The sequence below is a fragment of the Cherax quadricarinatus genome, chromosome 41 (genome assembly GCF_038502225.1).
Source record: "Cherax quadricarinatus isolate ZL_2023a chromosome 41, ASM3850222v1, whole genome shotgun sequence".
In the NCBI taxonomy this organism is placed as follows: Eukaryota; Metazoa; Arthropoda; class Malacostraca; order Decapoda; family Parastacidae; genus Cherax; species Cherax quadricarinatus.
Window position 1 is genome coordinate 18,984,013 of NC_091332.1, and position 19,503 is coordinate 19,003,515.

At 48.7% G+C, this 19,503-nt stretch overlaps 1 protein-coding gene across 1 annotated transcript in view; it reads right to left on the reverse strand.

The window, feature by feature from the left end:
• Positions 1-19,503, reverse strand: part of LOC138853832 (cytochrome P450 4C1-like) — a 206,576-nt gene that overhangs the window by 27,141 nt on the left and 159,932 nt on the right. The window contains exons 7-9 of the mRNA XM_070093053.1: positions 10,094-10,163; positions 7,106-7,311; positions 5,620-5,798 (exon numbers count right to left, since the gene is read on the reverse strand). Coding sequence (XP_069949154.1) covers positions 5,620-5,798; positions 7,106-7,311; positions 10,094-10,163 — 455 coding nt within the window. The remainder of the gene's footprint in view (positions 1-5,619; positions 5,799-7,105; positions 7,312-10,093; positions 10,164-19,503) is intronic.

Genomic DNA, 19,503 nt, shown 5'->3' on the forward strand with positions numbered 1-19,503 from the left:
CGAATGAAGCCAAACTACAAGAGAGGGGACTACACGGGGATGAGGAACTTCCTGAACGGCGTTCAGTGGGACAGAACTGCCAGGGAAGCCAGTTAATGAGATAATGGAATATGTAACCACAATGGTAAGGGTAACAAGAATAATGAAAAAGCCAGGATGAGCCCATGGTTCACCAAAAGGTGCAGGGATGCAAAAATCAAGTGTGCTAAGGAATGGAAGAAATATAGAAGGCAAAGAACCCGGGAAAATAAGGAGAGCAGTCATAGAGCCAGAAATGAATATGCACAGATAAGAAGGGAGGCCCAACGACAATATGAAAACGACATAGCAGCGAAAGCCAAATCTGACACGAAGCTGTTATACAGCAACATCAGGAGGAAAACAACAGTCAAGGACCAGGTAATCAGGCTAAGGAAGGAAGGAAGGAGGAGAGACAACAAGAAATGACCGTGAAGTATGTGAGGAACTCAACAAGATATTCAAAGAAGTGTTCACAGAGGAGACAGAAGGGGCCCCAGAAAGACAGAGAGAAGGGGTACACCACCAAGTGCTGGACACAGTACACACAACCGAGGAAGAAATGAAGAGGCTTCTGAGTGAGCTAGATACCTCAAAGGCAATGGGGTCAGATAATATCTCTCCATGGGTCCTGATAGAGAGAGCAGAGGCGCTATGTGTACCCCTAACATCAATATTCAATACATCGAAACATGGAGATTGTCTAAGACATGGAAGACAGCAAATGTAGTCCCAATCTTTAAAAAGGAGACAGACATGAAGCACTAAACTACAGACCAGTGTCACTGACATGTATAGCATGCAAAGTCATGGAAAAGATTATCAGGAGAAGAGTGGTGGAACACATAGAAAGGAATGATCTCATCAAGAGCAGCCAACATGATTTCAGGGGCGGGAAATCCTGTGTCACAAACCTACTGGTGATAGTAGTAAGACAAGAGAGAGAGGGGTGGTGGACTGCATTTTCTTGGACTAAGGCGTTTGACACAGTTCCACACAAGAGATTAGTGCAAAAACTGGAGGACCAAGCGGGGATAACAGGGAAAGCACTACAATGGATCATGGAATACTTGTCAGGAAGACAGCAGCGAGTCATGGTACGTGGCGAGGTGTCACAGTGGGCACCTGTAACCAGCGGAGTCCCACAGGGATCAGTCTTAGGACCAGTGCTGTTTCTGGTATTTGCAAACTACATGACGGAAGGAATAGACTCCGAAGTGTCCCTGTTTGCAGATGACGTGAAGTTGATGAGAAGAATTCATTCGATCGAAGACCAGGCAGAACTACGAAGGGATCTGGACAGGCTGCAGACCTGGTCCAGCAATTGGCTCCTGGAGTTCAACCCCACCAAGTGCAAAGCAATGAAGATTGGGGAAGGGCAAAGAAGACTACAGACGGAGTACAGTCTAGGGCGCCAGAGACTACAAACCTCACTCAAGGAAAAAGATCTTGGGGTGAGTATAACAGCAGGCACATCTCCTGAAGCGCACATTAACCAAATAACTGCTGCAGCATATGGGCGCCTAGCAAACCTCAGAACAGCATTCCGACATCTTAATAAGGAATCGTTCAGGACCCTGTACATTATGTATGTTAGGCCCATATTGGAGTATGCGGCACCAGTTTGGAACCCACACCTAGCCAAGCACGTAAAGAAACTAGAGAAAGTGCAAATGTTTGCAATAAGACTACTTCCAGAGCAAAGAGGTATGTCCTACGAGGAGAGGTTAAGGAAAATCGACCTGACGACACTGGAGAACAGGAGAGATAATAGGGGAGGACATGAAAACGACATACAAAATAATGAGAGGAATTGGCAAGGTGAACAAAGACAGTATATTTCAGAGATGGGACACAGCAACAAGGGGACACAGAAGTTTAAGACACAGATGAATCACAGGGATGTTAGGAACTATTTCTTTTTCTTTAGCCGCAGAGTAGTCAGGAAGTGGAATAGTTTGGGAAGCGATGTAGTGGAGGCAGGATCCATACATAGGATTAAGCAGAGGTATGATAGAGCTCACGGTTCAGTGAGAGTGGCCTAGTAGCGACCAGTGAAGAGGCTGGGCCAGGAGCTAGGGCCTGACCCCTCCAACCTCAACTAGGTGAGTACACACACACACACACACACACACACACACGCTCCACACACACACACACACACACACACACACACACACACACACACACACACACACACACACACACACACACACACACATTGTCATTCAAGTCAGAAATTATACGAAACAAAATATTGCAGTCGAAGAAACTGTTAAAGGATTCACAAAAATATCAGCGATGTATCTCGACCTCGACACAACACATAAGAAAGTGAACAACTATGAGAAAGAGTAAGAATGCCCAAGTGGCAGGAAGGGGAATACACTGCAGGTACCAGCAGATAGGGTAGCACAACTTCGAGTGGCACAGCAAATACAACTACACGAAGATCCACCCACAGCATCCCTTCCACCCCTACCACCCCGCACCAAACAAACAAAATAACAAGAGATGAGCCACACTCCTCACTCACAGTCCCCACCCCCAGCACTAATACTGCCACAACAGCTGACTACCATAATATGCAGACCTGCCTACCACACCTACAGCCAGTGCAAAGCTCTCATCCCCTCCCCCCAGAACACAGCTCTAGAAAGGAAGCTGAAGGCATGGTACACCAACGCAAATGAAATTACAAATAAGAGTAAGGGGTGTCATGATAGAATCACTGAGGCATCCCCAGACATCATATCAATCACAGAGACAAAACTCACGGAAGTGATGACAGATGTGATCTTCCTGTCTGGTTATCTTATCCTGAGGAATGACAGGGGCAGTAGAAGTGGAGGAGGAGTTGCGCTGCTCATCAAAAACCAGTGGAGTTTTGAGGAGATGGGAGGACTAGCCAGAGGGGTAGTGAATGAATACATAGGAACATTTCATACGGGGGCCCAGAAGTGATGATAGCAGTGATATACAACCAGCCACTGAACAGCAGGAGGCCAAGACAGGAATATGATGAGAGCAACAGTGGTGGGAGATACACTTGCCGAGATTGCTTGAAGGGCCCACATGAACAGAGCAAAGTTACTCATCTAGAGGGATTTCAACCATGAGGAGATTGGGAGAATCTGGAGCCACATGTGAAATCAGAGATGTGGAGAGCCAAGATGCTGGAGGCAGTACATGAAAACTTCATGTACTAACATGCTAAAGATACATCCAATCAGAGAGAGGAGACGATGAACCAGCAAGGCTAGACCTCATATTCACCGTGAACAATTGAGACATAGGGGATATCACACATTAAATACCACTAGCCAATAGTGATCACATGGTCTTGAGTTATGAATGCATACATAGTAGAGTTAACAAAGGAGAATGAGGCAGCACGAGGACAGGAGAAGCCAAACTTCCAAAAATTGGACTATACATGTATGAGGCAATTCCTACGTGAGGTGTAGTGGGTAAGTGAGCTTGGGGGAAAGGCAGTAAACAAAATAATGTAACATGTGACCACAAAGTGCAGGAAGGCAGTGGAGAAGTTCATACAATGGGGCAACAGAAACAACAGGACAACCAGAGTGAACCCATGGTTTACCAGGAGGTGTGGAAAAAGTACAGAAGGCAAAGGACCCAGGAAAACAGGGAGTTGAGCTGAAAAGCCAGAAATGAATATGCATGGATAAGGAGAGAAGCCCAACGTCAATATGAGAATGACATAGCTGTAAAAGGTAAATCTGACCCAAAGTTGTTATACAGCTACATCAGATGAAAACAAAAAACAATTATCAGGTAATCAAGCTGAGGAAGGAGGGGAGTTCACAGAGAACGATCAAGAAGTATGTAAAGAGCTCAGCCTAAAAATCAGGGAGGTATTCACAGTGGAGGAAGGGAGGCTCCCAGCAAACCGAGGTGGTAGGAACACACTGCACACAACCGAGGAGGTGAAGAAATTGCTAGGGAAACAAGATACCTTAAAGGTGGTGGGCCCAGATAATAGCTCTACTTGGGTTCTGAGGGAGCAGATGCACTGTGTGTACCCTTAACATCAATCTTCAATAAATCTATCGAAACAGGGTAACTGCTTGAGGTTTGGAAGACAGCAAATGTAGTCCCTGCTTTTAAGAAAGGAGACAGACAAGCTTCTCTAAATTACAGACCAGTGTCGTTGACATGTATTGCAAGAAAAGTTTTGGAGAAGATTTTCAGGAAGAGAGTGGTGGAGTACCTAGAAAGGATTGGACTAATACTTGATAACCAACGCTGCGTCAGGGAAGGGAAATCCTACATCACAAACCTATTAGAGTTCTATGACAAGGTAACAGAAGTAACTCAGCATCTTTTAGGACTGTAAGAAGGCTTTCGACACAGTGCCACACAAGAGACTGGTTGAAAAGGTGGAGGAGCAGAAAGAAATAGGATGGAAAATACAAAAGTGGATTAGGGAATACCTGACAGGAAGGAAACGACGTGTGTCGGTACGAAATAAGGTGTCAGAGTGGGTGCATATATCCAGTGGGGTTCCACAAGGGTTAGCCCTAGGTCCGGCATTGTTTTTTGTATATGTGACTGACATGACGGAAGGGAGAGAGTCAGAAGCGTCCCTGTTTGCAGACGGTGTGAAACTAATGAAGAGAATACATGAGGACGAGGATCAGATAAGTCTACAAGGGGATCCAGATAGGCTGCAAGCATTTTCCGACAAATGGCTCCTGGAGTTTAATTCCAGTAAATGCAAAGTTATTTAGCTTCGGGAAGGACAAAGGAGGTGGCAGGCGGAGTACAGCCTAAGAGGTCTGAGGCTACAAAACTCACTATAGAAAAAGGATCTTCGGGTGAGCATCATACCAAGCACATCTTCTGAGGTGCACATCAACCAAATAACTGCTGCAGTATATGGACGCCTGGCAAACCTAAGAATAGCTGTTCGACATCTAAGTCAGGAGTCATTCACAACACTGTACACCGTGTGCCTCAGGCCCATATTTGAGTATGTAGTACCAGTATGGAACCTGGTCAAACAATTTAAGAAATTTGAGAAAGTGGAAACGTTTCCAACAAGACTAGTCACGGAGCTGAAGGGTTTATCCTACGAGGAGAGGTTAAGACAACTCATCCTGATAATACTGGAGGACAGGAGGGATAGGGATGACATGATAACATATAAAATACTAAGAGGAATCGAAGAGGTGGACGGGGGCAGAATGTTACAGAGATGTGACGCATACGGATACTTCCTAACGTCCCTGTGCTTCATATGAGTAACAGGGATGTTAGAAAATACTTCTTCAGCCATCCAGTTGTCAGTAAGTAGAACAATCTGGAGAGTCATGTAGTGGAGGCAGGATCCATACATAACTTGAAGAAGAGGTATGATAAAGCTCATGGAGCAGAGATAAAATGTATCTAGAAGCGAACAGTGAAGAGGCGGAGCCAGGAGCTATGAATCGACTCCTGCAGCCACAATTAGGTGAATACACACAGACACATTCGTCACTTGCATAACACTAACAAATAAAGTAGGCAGAATTAATTAGGTCGTTGAAGTTCAATATTAATAAAACACAGATACTGTAGAGAGTGAGAGGTCATTACCTGGATCTCTGGGTAACAACCAATCAAATAGAGTGACCAGTTGATAGCAGCAGCTGTAGTGTCGTGACCTTCAAACATAAATGTATCAACCTCCTCACGAAGGTCATTATCAGAGAGCGCAGTTTGTTGCTCTGAGTACTCCAACAACAGGTCCAAGAATGCCAAGCGCTTCTTCTTTCCTGAATTTGAGAGAACAAATAACGCTTATCAGAAGCTAAAGTATATGCAACTTTAACATCAATCTTCCCATCTTATTTATAAAGACATTCTTTTAAATTAAATGTTTTTGCCGTAATTCACAAATGTTTTCCTACAAGAAAGAGCTACAAGTCAAGAGATTTATACATTATTACATCATATCATTATTCAAGTTTTCCAATACTATATAAATATAATAAAGAGATTACTATGTTGCTATATAAATAAAATTATACTGTATTATCATCACACACTCTTGTCCAGTCTTTCCATTAATTTTGACGAGACAACTGTCCCAACACTGAACAGTCTTGCTCAACGACGAACACCTGCCAACTTTACTTTACGTTGCCCTTGTAATCTATCATCAAATATCTAAATACAGAATTTTTCATGTTCTTTAGATTCTTCTATTACTTGATCCACTATAACCCCTATTATAATATTTTACTGTAAAATGAATTTATGTATTTTAATTTCTTCATTCGTAATGTCAACACTACATCAGCAAATCAAGATTATATATACATAGAAATGAGGAACTGAATGTTGTACTCGCTACCCAAGGACACACGATGGTGTGGATGACTCGAGGCTAATTTCATTTTAGTCGCCGTTTGGTGTACTAGTACAACGAGCAATATTTTATTTTACTGTGACCACGAACGAGTGGTATTGATCAATAATAACACTGCACTAGCCAAGGACTCGAACCCATGCTGCTTTTGCCTGCCACATGGTGGGCGAAAACACATGACGCCTTAATCCACTGGACCATACGATCCTTAAGAGTAGCGCATCCAGCGGAACTAGATGTTGTACTCGCTACCCAAGGACACCCAAGGACACACGATGAGGCAGGCCAAAGCAGCATGGGTTCGAATCCTTGGCTAGTGCAGTGTTGTTATTGATCAATACCACTCGTTCCTGGGCACAATAATATAGTACCTAGAAGTGTATAACTCTCGGTGTATATATGCTTAGAGATTACTGAAATTCCTGTTTTAGGCCTCTCAAGGAAGAGGCCGTGATGCTGGGGAAAGGCACTTGCTGGAACTGATCCTCTTATTATTATTATAATTATTTATTATAATTATTTATAATAACTAATATAATAATAATAATACGTATATTATTATTATTAGTGTTATTATTATTAAAAATAATCATTTTTATTCTAACCATGATTTTAAGGGTTAACCCTTTACTAATGGAGCAGAGGTAATATGCAGCGTCAATGACCTCTTATAATCGACATGTTTATAATCCAATAAATCAACCAACGTACCAATTACATCCTCTTCACTGGATGCTGCATCCTTCTTCTGTTTCATCTCCAAGTACTCTCTACGCCTGCTTCTGATAGTATCATAAGAGAACTTATGGAGTATTTTAAGACAGGCATCCTGCTCCTTGGCGTACCCAGAGAGCCTAAAGAAAATGTTAGGCTGCAGCCAAGGTCGTGCCTGACGCAGCTGAACTAGTGCACCAATCCTAGGTGAAAGTATGAATATTAAATTAGAATATCACCATATCGTGAAAATAACAATTTGTGAAAGAAATACTTGGACCAAATTCTCGTATTTCAGACTGTAAGGACACCAGTTCGAACCCCAGTACCTCACACAATGTATGTTTATTTACATATCATTAAGTCCAAATAATTTCATTATTAAAACAATACACTAAAGAAAAAACAAAAGAAACAGATTCATCATTATTAAATAAGGAATTAGTAAAAATATTTTACGTACTTAATAAATTATTTAGATATCTAAACAAATCCCTTTCATATGAATGTTTTTTCATCAAATTATTAAAGTATCAATAAATTATCGCAAATCAACAAATTTTGTTACTGCAAAATAAAGGTAACGATAACTTTATACATAGATTTTTATGAATGCTCTTCACTGAACAAAAAAAATAATAAAATTAAAACTAGTTGATATTATTCTGTCCTAAATGGAATTCTATACAACATTCACATTAATAAATAAACATATACATTAAAATTTTTGTATTTGCTGTGACGGTAATTATTATAAAATCAATATTTAAGAAAACAAGCCATTCAATAACACTGCCAGTGTTACTTACCTGTACACTGCCAGTGTTACTTACCTGTACACTGCCAGTGTTACTTACCTGTACACTGCCAGTGTTACTTACCTGTACACTGCCAGTGTTACTTACCTGTACACTGCCAGTGTTACTTACCTGTACACTGCCAGTGTTACTTACCTGTACACTGCCCGTGTTACCTGTACACTACCATTGCTACTTACCTGTACACTGCCAGTGTTACTTACCTGTACACTTCCAGTGTTACTTACATGTACACTGCCAGTGTTACTTACACGTACACTGCCAGTTACCTGTACACTGCCAGTGTTACTTACCTGTACACTACCAGTGTTACTTACCTGTACACTGCCAGTGTTACTTACCTGTACACTTCCAGTGTTACCTGTACACTGCCCGTGTTACCTGTACACTGCCAGTGTTAATTGCCTGTACACTACCAGTGTTGCTTACCTGTACACTGCCAGTGTTACTTATCTGTACACTGCCAGTGTTACATACCTGTACACTGCCAGTGTCACTTATCTGTACACTGCCAGTTTTACTTACCTGTACACTGCCAGTGTTACATACCTGTACACTGCCAGTGTTACTTATCTGTACACTGCCAGTATTACGTACCTGTACACTACCAGTGTTACTTATCTGTGCATTGCCAGTGTTACTTATCTGTACACTGCCAGTGTTAGTTACCTGTACACTGCCAGTGTTACATACCTGTGCACAGTCAGTGTTACTTATCTGCACACTGCTAGTGATACTTACCTGTATAGCCAGTGTTACTTACCTGTACACTGCCAGTGTTACGTACCTGTACACTGCCAGTGTTACCTGTACACTGCCAGTGTTACTTACCTGTACACTGCCAGTGTTACTTACCTGTACACTGCCAGTGTTACTTACCTGTACACTGCCAGTGTTACCTGTACATTGCCAGTGTTACTTATCTGTACACTGCCAGTGTTACTTATCTGTACACTGCCAGTGTTACTTACCTGTACACTGCCAGTGTTACTTACCTGCACACTGCCCGTGATACTTACCTGTACACTGCCAGTGTTACTTGTACAATGCCAGTATTGCCGGTACACTGCCAGTGTTACTTACCTGTACACTGCCAGTGTTACCTGTACACTGCCAGTGTTACTTATCTGTACACTGTCAGTGCTACCTTTACACTGCCAGTGTTACCTGTACACTGCCAGCGTTACTTTCCTGTACACTGCAAGTGTTACTTACCTGTGCACTACCAGTGTTACTTACCTGTACACTGCCAGTGTTGCTTACCTGTACACTGCCAATGTTACTTATCTGTACACTGCCAGTGTTACTTACCTGTACACTGCCAGTGTTACCTGTACACTGCCAGTGTTACTTACCTGTACACTGCAAGTGTTACTTACCTGTACACTGCCAGTGTTACTTACCTGTAAACTGCCAGTGTTACTTACCTGTACACTTCAAATGTTACTTACCTGTACACTGCCAGCGTTACTTACCTGTACACTGCCAGTGTTACTTAGCTGTACACTGCCAGTGTTGCCTGCACACTGCCAGTGTTACCTGTACAATGCCAGTGTTACCTGTACACTGCCAGTGTTGCTTATCTGTACACTGCCAGTGTTACTTATCTGTACACTGCCAGTGTTACCTGTACACTGCCAGTGTTACTCACCTGTACACTGCCAGTGTTACTTACCTGTGCACTACCAGGGTTACTTACCTGTACACTGCCAGTGTTACTTACCTGTACACTGCCAGTGTTACCTGTACACTGCCAGTGTTACTTGTACACTGCAAGTGTTACTTACCTGTACACTGCCAGTGTTACTTACCTGTACACTGCCAGTGTTACCTGTACGCTGCCAGTGTTACCTGTACACTGCCAGTGTTACTTGCCTGTACACTGCCGGTGTTACCCGTACACTGCCAGTGTTACTTATCTGTACACTGCCATTGTTACTTTCCTGTACACTGATAGTGTTACCTGTACACTGTCAGTGTTACCTGTACATTGCCAGTGTTACTTACCTGTACACTGCCAGTGTTACTTACCTGTACACTGCCAGTGTTACTTACCTGTACACTGCCAGTGTTACTTATCTGTACACTGCCATTGTTACTTTCCTGTACACTGCTAGTGTTACCTGTACACTGTCAGTGTTACCTGTACACTGCCAGTGTTACTTACCTGTACACTGCCTTGACATAATCTGAGTCGCTATTATCCTGAGCATTTATGTTACACCCCATAGCAGTCTCTGTAAATAACAAAAAAAGGCACAATACCGTGACTGGAACGATACACAAATAACCCTCACATAGAAGAGAGAAGTTTACGACGACGTTTCGGTCCGACTTGGACCATTTACAAAGTCACACTAACCAGAAGTGGAGCAGGACGGCTATATATAGGCAGGAAGAGGAAGTGTTGGTAGTAGTAGTAGTAGTAGTAGTGGTGGTGGTAGTAGTAGTAGTAGAGGTAGTGGTAGTAGTGGAGAACTAAGGAGGAGGAGCCAGTCTAATACAAAGAAAGGGGAGCACTGCAAGGAAGCTAAGTGCCCACAGAGGGAGATCAAGTGCATAGAGGTGGGGGGAAGGGGAAGTGATGAATAAAAAATGAAGGAACAGAAACACGCGACAGAAGAAAGAAAGACAAAAAAGGAAAGAGGAAAGGGGAAGAGGGAGAAGAAGAAAAATGAGGAGTCAGGTTAAGTCACTGGTGTTCTGAAGTTTGGAGCATTTTACAATGTAGTGGGAGAGGAAGGCATCTACAGAGACGAAGCCAGGACTAAGATTCATACAAGGAAAGTTGTGTATTAGAGAGGATTCAACTAGACGGCGACTGTTCGAGTTGGAAGTAGGGAAGACAGTTTTAGCAGAAGACCAGTCAATAGGATGGCTATGATCTCTGACGTGACAGAAAAGAGCATTGTTAGTGTCGGCAAGCCTAACACTATTTTTGTGCTCCCCAAGTCTGTCAGAAAGAGATCGGCCAGTTTCTCCAAAGTATTGAAGAGGACAAGAGGAGCAAGAAATAGAGTAGACACCAGGAACATCTGTAGAGGGAGGAGAGGTATGAACGAGATTAGTGTAAGTAAGCTTGATGTCTGAGGGACGGAGAGAACTGTTGAGATTAGAAAGACCGGAAATGTAGGGAAGGCAGAGGATAGAAGAGTTCCCAGGAGTAGAGAGTTTGGGAGAGAAGAAATTACGTTTAGCAGGTGAGAGGGCAGAGTCTATGAAATGGGAAGGGTAGCCAAGACGGGAAAATGAATTATGAAGAGTGGAAATTTCTGCTGGAAGGAACTGAGGATCACAGATGCGGAGGGCACGGAAAAAGAGGGAGATAAGAACACTTTTCTTGACCGGGGAAGAATGATAGGAAAAGTAGTGAATGTACATGCCACTGTGCATAGGTTTACGGTAAACGGAAATGATAAATCCTGTATCTGAGCGGTGGACATGGACATCAGAACACCCGTGACTTAACCTGATTCCTCATTTTCTTCTTCTCCCTTGTCCCCTTTCCTCTTTCCTTTTTTTTTGTTTTTCTTTGTTCTGTCGCCTGTTTCTGTTCCTTAATTTTTTTTTTCATCACTTCCCCTTCCCCCCACCTCCGTGTACTTGCTCTCCCTCTGTGGGCACCTAGCTCCCTTGTGGGCACCTAGCTCCCTTGTGGGCACCTAGCTCCCTTGTTGGCACCTAGCTTCCTTGCTGTGCTCCCCTTTCTTTGTATTTGACTGGCTCCTCCTCCTTGATTCCCCACTACTACCACTACTACTACTACTACTACCACCACTACTACTACTACTACTACTACCACCACCACTACCTCTTCCTGCCCATTTATAGCCGTCCTGCTCCACTTCTGATTAGTGTGACTTTGTAAATGGTCCAAGTCGGACCGAAACGTCGTCGTAAGCTCCTCTCTTCTATGTGCGGGTTATTTGTGTATAGCAGTCTCTGTAAGACAAAAATCAACAGTCTAAGACAGGACAAGACAGTGAACATAAGTTACAAGTGAACACTGTTTAACAAGTCCCAGATGAACCTTAAGTGGCTTTGAGTCGTCGATCTATTTACCCCCTGGGCCAGAGCAGACACTGTTACCACCTGTGGTTTCCAGAGCAGACACTGTTACCACCTGTGGTGGCCAGAGCACACACTGTTACCACCTGTGGTGACCAGAGCAGACACTGTTACCACGTGTGGTGGCCAGAGCAGACACTGTTACCACCTGTGGTGGCCAGAGCAGACACTGGTGCCACCTGTGGTGGCCAGAGCAGAGGCTGGTGCCACCTCCTGTGGCCAGAGCAGACACTGATACCACCTGCGGTGGCCAGAGTAGACACTGGTACCACCTGGGGTGGCCAGAGCAGACGCTGGTACCATCTGCGGTGACCAGAGCAGACGCTGATACCACCTGTGGTGGCCAGAGCGGACACTGTTACCACCTGTGGTGGCCAGAGCAGACGCTGGTACCACCTTCGTGGCCAGAGCAGACACTTGTACCACTTACTGTGGCCAGAGCAGACACTGGTACCACCTGCGGTGGCTAGAGCAGACACTGGTACCACTTCGGCGGTCAGAGCGTACACTGATACCACCTGCGGTGACCTGAGCAGACACTGGTACAACCTGCGGTGGCCAGAGCAGACACTGGTATCACCTGCGGTGGCCAGAGCAGACACTAGTACCACCTGTGGTGGCCAGAGCAGACACTGGTACCACCTGCGGTGGCCAGAGCATACACTGGTAACACCTGCGGTGGCCAGAGCAGACACTGGTATCACCTGCGGTGGCCAGAGCAGACACTGGTACCACCTGCGGTGGCCAGAGCAAACACTGGTACCACCCGCGGTGGCCAGAGCAGACACTGGTACCACCTGCGGTGGCCAGAGCAGACACTGGTACCACCTGCGGTGGCCAGAGCAGACACTGGTATCACCTGCGGTGGCCAGAGCAGACACTGGTACCACCTGCGGTGACCAGAGCAGACACTGGTACCACCTGCGGTGGCCAGAGCAGACACTGGTACCACCTGCGGTGGCCAGAGCAGACACTGGTACCACCTGCGGTGGCCAGAGCAGACACTGGTACCACCTGCGGTGGCCAGAGCAGACACTGGTACCACCTGCGGTGACCAGAGCAGACACTGGTACCACGTGCGGTGGCCAGAGCAGACACTGGTACCACCTGCGGTGGCCAGAGCAGACACTGGTACCACCTGCGGTGGCCAGAGCAGACACTGGTATCACCTGCGGTGGCCAGAGCAGACACTGGTACCACCTGCGGTGACCAGAGCAGACACTGGTACCACCTGCGGTGGCCAGAGCAGACACTGGTACCACCTGCGGTGTCCAGAGCAGACACTGGTACCACCTGCGGTGGCCAGAGCAGACACTGGTACCACCTGCGGTGGCCAGAGCAGACACTGGTACTACCTGCGGTGGCCAGAGCAGACACTGGTACCACCTGCGGTGGCCAGAGCAGACACTGGTACCACCTGCGGTGGCCAGAGCAGACACTGGTACCACCTGCGGTGGCCAGAGCAGACACTGGTACCACCTGCGGTGGCCAGAACAGACTCTGGTACCACCTGCGGTGGCCAGAGCAGACACTGGTACCACCTGCGGTGGCCAGAGCAGACACTGGTACCACCTGCGGTGGCCAGAGCAGACACTGGTACCACCTGCGGTGGCCAGAGCAGACACTGGTACCACCTGCGGTGGCCAGAGCAGACACTGGTACCACCTGCGGTGGCCAGAGCAGACACTGGTACCACCTGCGGTGGCCAGAGCAGACACTGGTACCACCTGCGGTGGCCAGAGCAGACACTGGTACCACCTGCGGTGGCCAGAGCAGACACTGGTACCACCTGCGGTGGCCAGAGCAGACACTGGTACCACCTGCGGTGATCAGAGCAGACACTGGTACCACGTGCGGTGGCCAGAGCAGACACTGGTACCACCTGCGGTGGTCAGAGCAGACACTGGTACCACCTGCGGTGGCCAGAGCAGACACTGGTACCACCTGCTGTGGCCAGAGCAGACACTGGTACCACCTGAGGTGGCCAGAGCAGACACTGGTACCACCTGCGGTGGCCAGAGCAGACACTGGTACCACCTGCGGTGACCAGAGCAGACACTGGTACCACCTGCGGTGGCCAGAGCAGACACTGGTACCACCTGCGGTGGTCAGAGCAGACACTGGTACCACCTGAGGTGGCCAGAGCAGACACTGGTACCACCTGCGGTGGCCAGAGCAGACACTGGTACCACCTGCGGTGGCCAGAGCAGACACTGGTACCACCTGCGGTGGTCAGAGCAGACACTGGTACCACCTGCGGTGGTCAGAGCAGACACTGGTACCACCTGCGGTGGCCAGAGCAGACACTGGTACCACCTGCGGTGGCCAGAGCAGACACTGGTACCACCTGCGGTGGCCAGAGCACACACTGGTACCACCTGCGGTGGCCAGAGCACACACTGGTACCACCTGCGGTGGCCAGAGCACACACTGGTACCACCTGCGGTGGCCAGAGCAGACACTGGTACCACCTGCGGTGGCCAGAGCAGACACTGGTACCACCTGCGGTGGCCAGAGCAGACACTGGTATCACCTGCGGTGGCCAGAGCAGACACTGGTACCACCTGCGGTGGCCAGAGCAGACACTGGTACCACCTGCGGTGGCCAGAGCAGACACTGGTATCACCTGCGGTGGCCAGAGCAGACACTGGTACCACCTGCGGTGGCCAGAGCAGACACTGGTACCACCTGCGGTGACCAGAGCAGACACTGGTACCACCTGCGGTGGCCAGAGCAGACACTGGTACCACCTGCGGTGGTCAGAGCAGACACTGGTACCACCTGCGTTGGTCAGAGCAGACACTGGTACCACCTGCGGTGGCCAGAGCAGACACTGGTATCACCTGCGGTGGCCAGAGCAGACACTGGTACCACCTGCGGTTGCCAGAGCAGACACTGGTACCACCTGCGGTGGCCAGAGCAGACACTGGTACCACCTGCGGTGGCCAGAGCAGACACTGGTACCACCTGCGGTGGCCAGAGCAGACACTGGTACCACCTGCGGTGGCCAGAGCACACACTGGTACCACCTGCGGTGGCCAGAGCAGACACTGGTACCACCTGCGGTGGCCAGAGCAGACACTGGTACCACCTGCGGTGGCCAGAGCAGACACTGGTACCACCTGCGGTGGCCAGAGCAGACACTGGTACCACCTGCGGTGGCCAGAGCAGACACTGGTACCACCTGCGGTGACCAGAGCAGACACTGGTACCACCTGCGGTGGCCAGAGCAGACACTGGTACCACCTGCGGTGGTCAGAGCAGACACTGGTACCACCTGCGGTGGCCAGAGCAGACACTGGTACCACCTGCGGTGGCCAGAGCAGACACTGGTATCACCTGCGGTGGCCAGAGCAGACACTGGTACCACCTGCGGTGGCCAGAGCAGACACTGGTACCACCTGCGGTGGCCAGAGCAGACACTGGTACCACCTGCGGTGACCAGAGCAGACACTGGTACCACCTGCGGTGGCCAGAGCAGACACTGGTACCACCTGCGGTGGCCAGAGCAGACACTGGTACCACCTGCGGTGGCCAGAGCAGACACTGGTACCACCTGCGGTGGCCAGAGCAGACACTGGTATCACCTGTGGTGGCCAGAGCAGACACTGGTACCACCTGCGGTGGCCAGAGCAGACACTGGTACCACCTGCGGTGGCCAGAGCAGACACTGGTATCACCTGCGGTGGCCAGAGCAGACACTGGTACCACCTGCGGTGGCCAGAGCAGACACTGGTACCACCTGCGGTGACCAGAGCAGACACTGGTACCACCTGCGGTGGCCAGAGCAGACACTGGTACCACCTGCGGTGGTCAGAGCAGACACTGGTACCACCTGCGGTGGTCAGAGCAGACACTGGTACCACCTGCGGTGGCCAGAGCCGACCCTGGTACAACCTGCGGTGGCCAGAGCAGACACTGGTACCACCTGCGTTGGCCAGAGCAGACACTGGTACCACCTGCGGTGGCCAGAGCAGACACTGGTACCACCTGCGGTGACCAGAGCAGACACTGGTACCACCTGCGGTGGCCAGAGCAGACACTGGTACCACCTGCGGTGGCCAGAGCAGACACTGGTACCACCTGCGGTGGCCAGAGCAGACACTGGTACCACCTGCGGTGGCCAGAGCACACACTGGTATCACCTGCGGTGGCCAGAGCAGACACTGGTACCACCTGCGGTGGCCAGAGCAGACACTGGTACCACCTGCGGTGGCCAGAGCAGACACTGGTACACACTGAGATGGCAAAATACTGTTCAAGTAGAAGTTAGTTGGTATAACTATGTAAATATATTAAAAATTATAACTTTTCGAAAGTATGAGGTTAACTTCGTAACTTGATTCTGTAAATTTATTAAACTTGTTTGTTATATCGTTAAGTGGATCTGGTGGTTGAGAACGTAAGTTCTATTATGCAGGATACTGCATTGTTGTAATATATAAAACGTGTAGAAATGTTTAATATATAGTGTCAGTGGACGAGGATTGAATGGCCAGTTAGAGTGTACAGGCGACTGAGAGAGAGAAGTGTGTGAGGCAGTGATGAGGGAGCACTTGCTGGAAGACTGAGAGAGAGAAGTGTGTGAGGCAGTGATGAGGGAGCACTTGCTGGAAGACTGAGAGAGAGAAGTGTGTGAGGCAGTGATGAGGGAGCACTTGCTGGAAGACTGAGAGAGAGAAGTGTGTGAGGCAGTGATGAGGGAGCACTTGCTGGAAGACTGAGAGAGAGAAGTGTGTGAGGCAGTGATGAGGGAGCACTTGCTGGAAGACTGAGAGAGAGAAGTGTGTGAGGCAGTGATGAGGGAGCACTTGCTGGAAGACTGAGAGAGAGAACTGTGTGAGGCAGTGATGAGGGAGCACTTGCTGGAAGACTGAGAGAGAGAAGTGTGTGAGGCAGTGATGAGGGAGCACTTGCTGGAAGACTGAGAGAGAGAAGTGTGTGAGGCAGTGATGAGGGAGCACTTGCTGGAAGACTGAGAGAGAGAAGTGTGTGAGGCAGTGATGAGGGAGCACTTGCTGGAAGACTGAGAGAGAGAAGTGTGTGAGGCAGTGATGAGGGAGCACTTGCTGGAAGACTGAGAGAGAGAAGTGTGTGAGGTAGTGATGAGGGAGCACTTGCTGGAAGACTGAGAGAGAGAAGTGTGTGAGGCAGTGATGAGGGAGCACTTGCTGGAAGACTGAGAGAGAGAAGTGTGTCAGGCAGTGATGAGGGAGCACTTGCTGGAAGACTGAGAGAGAGAAGTGTGTGAGGCAGTGATGAGGGAGCACTTGCTGGAAGACTGAGAGAGAGAAGTGTGTGAGGCAGTGATGAGGGAGCACTTGCTGGAAGACTGAGAGAGAGAAGTGTGTGAGGCAGTGATGAGGGAGCACTTGCTGGAAGACTGAGAGAGAGAAGTGTGTGAGGCAGTGATGAGGGAGCACTTGCTGGAAGACTGAGAGAGAGAAGTGTGTGAGGCAGTGATGAGGGAGCACTTGCTGGAAGACTGAGAGAGAGAAGTGTGTGAGGCAGTGATGAGGGAGCACTTGCTGGAAGACTGAGAGAGAGAAGTGTGTGAGGCAGTGATGAGGGAGCACTTGCTGGAAGACTGAGAGAGAGAAGTGTGTGAGGCAGTGATGAGGGAGCACTTGCTGGAAGACTGAGAGAGAGAAGTGTGTGAGGCAGTGATGAGGGAGCACTTGCTGGAAGACTGAGAGAGAGAAGTGTGTGAGGCAGTGATGAGGGAGAGAGAGAAGTGTGTGAGGCAGTGATGAGGGAGAGAGAGAAGTGTGTGAGGCAGTGATGAGGGAGCACTTGCTGGAAGACTGAGAGAGAGAAGTGTGTGAGGCAGTGATGAGGGAGAGAGAGAAGTGTGTGAGGCAGTGATGAAGGAGAGAGAGAAGTGTGTGAGGCAGTGATGAGGGAGAGAGAGAAGTGTGTGAGGCAGTGATGAGGGAGAGAGAGAAGTGTGTGAGGCAGTGATGAGGGAGCACTTGCTGGAAGACTGAGAGAGAGAAGTGTGTGAGGCAGTGATGAGGGAGCACTTGCTGGAGGCAGTGATGAGGGAGCACTTGCTGGAAGACTGAGAGAGAGAAGTGTGTGAGGCAGTGATGAGGGAGCACTTGCTGGAAGACTGAGAGAGAGAAGTGTGTGAGGCAGTGATGAGGGAGCACTTGCTGGAAGACTGAGAGAGAGAAGTGTGTGAGGCAGTGATGAGGGAGCACTTGCTGGAAGACTGAGAGAGAGAAGTGTGTGAGGCAGTGATGAGGGAGCACTTGCTGGAAGACTGAGAGAGAGAAGTGTGTGAGGCAGTGATGAGGGAGCACTTGCTGGAAGACTGAGAGAGAGAAGTGTGTGAGGCAGTGATGAGGGAGCACTTGCTGGAAGACTGAGAGAGAGAAGTGTGTGAGGCAGTGATGAGGGAGCACTTGCTGGAAGACTGAGAGAGAGAAGTGTGTGAGGCAGTGATGAGGGAGAGAGAGAAGTGTGTGAGGCAGTGATGAGGGAGAGAGAGAAGTGTGTGAGGCAGTGATGAGGGAGAGAGAGATGTGTGTGAGGCAGTGATGAGGGAGCACTTGCTGGAAGACTGAGAGAGAGAAGTGTGTGAGGCAGTGATGAGGGAGCACTTGCTGGAAGACTGAGAGAGAGAAGTGTGTGAGGCAGTGATGAGGGAGCACTTGCTGGAAGACTGAGAGAGAGAAGTGTGTGAGGCAGTGATGAGGGAGCACTTGCTGGAAGACTGAGAGAGAGAAGTGTGTGAGGCAGTGATGAGGGAGCACTTGCTGGAAGAATGAGAGAGAGAAGTGTGTGAGGCAGTGATGAGGGAGCACTTGCTGGAAGACTGACAGAGAGAAGTGTGTGAGGCAGTGATGAGGGAGCACTTGCTGGAAGACTGAGAGAGAGAAGTGTGTGAGGCAGTGATGAGGGAGCACTTGCTGGAAGACTGAGAGAGAGAAGTGTGTGAGGCAGTGATGAGGGAGCACTTGCTGGAAGACTGAGAGAGAGAAGTGTGTGAGGCAGTGATGAGGGAGCACTTGCTGGAAGACTGAGAGAGAGAAGTGTGTGAGGCAGTGAAGAGGGAGCACTTGCTGGAAGACTGAGAGAGAGAAGTGTGTGAGGCAGTGATGAGGGAGAGAGAGAAGTGTGTGAGGCAGTGATGAGGGAGAGAGAGAAGTGTGTGAGGCAGTGATGAGGGAGAGAGAGAAGTGTGTGAGGCAGTGATGAGGGAGAGAGAGAAGTGTGTGAGGCAGTGATGAGGGAGAGAGAGAAGTGTGTGAGGCAGTGATGAGGGAGAGAGAGAAGTGTGTGAGGCAGTGATGAGGGAGAGAGAGAAGTGTGTGAGGCAGTGATGAGGGAGCACTTGCTGGAAGACTGAGAGAGAGAAGTGTGTGAGGCAGTGATGAGGGAGCACTTGCTGGAAGACTGAGAGAGAGAAGTGCGTGAGGCAGTGATGAGGGAGCACTTGCTGGAAGACTGAGAGAGAGAAGTGTGTGAGGCAGTGATGAGGGAGCACTTGCTGGAAGACTGAGA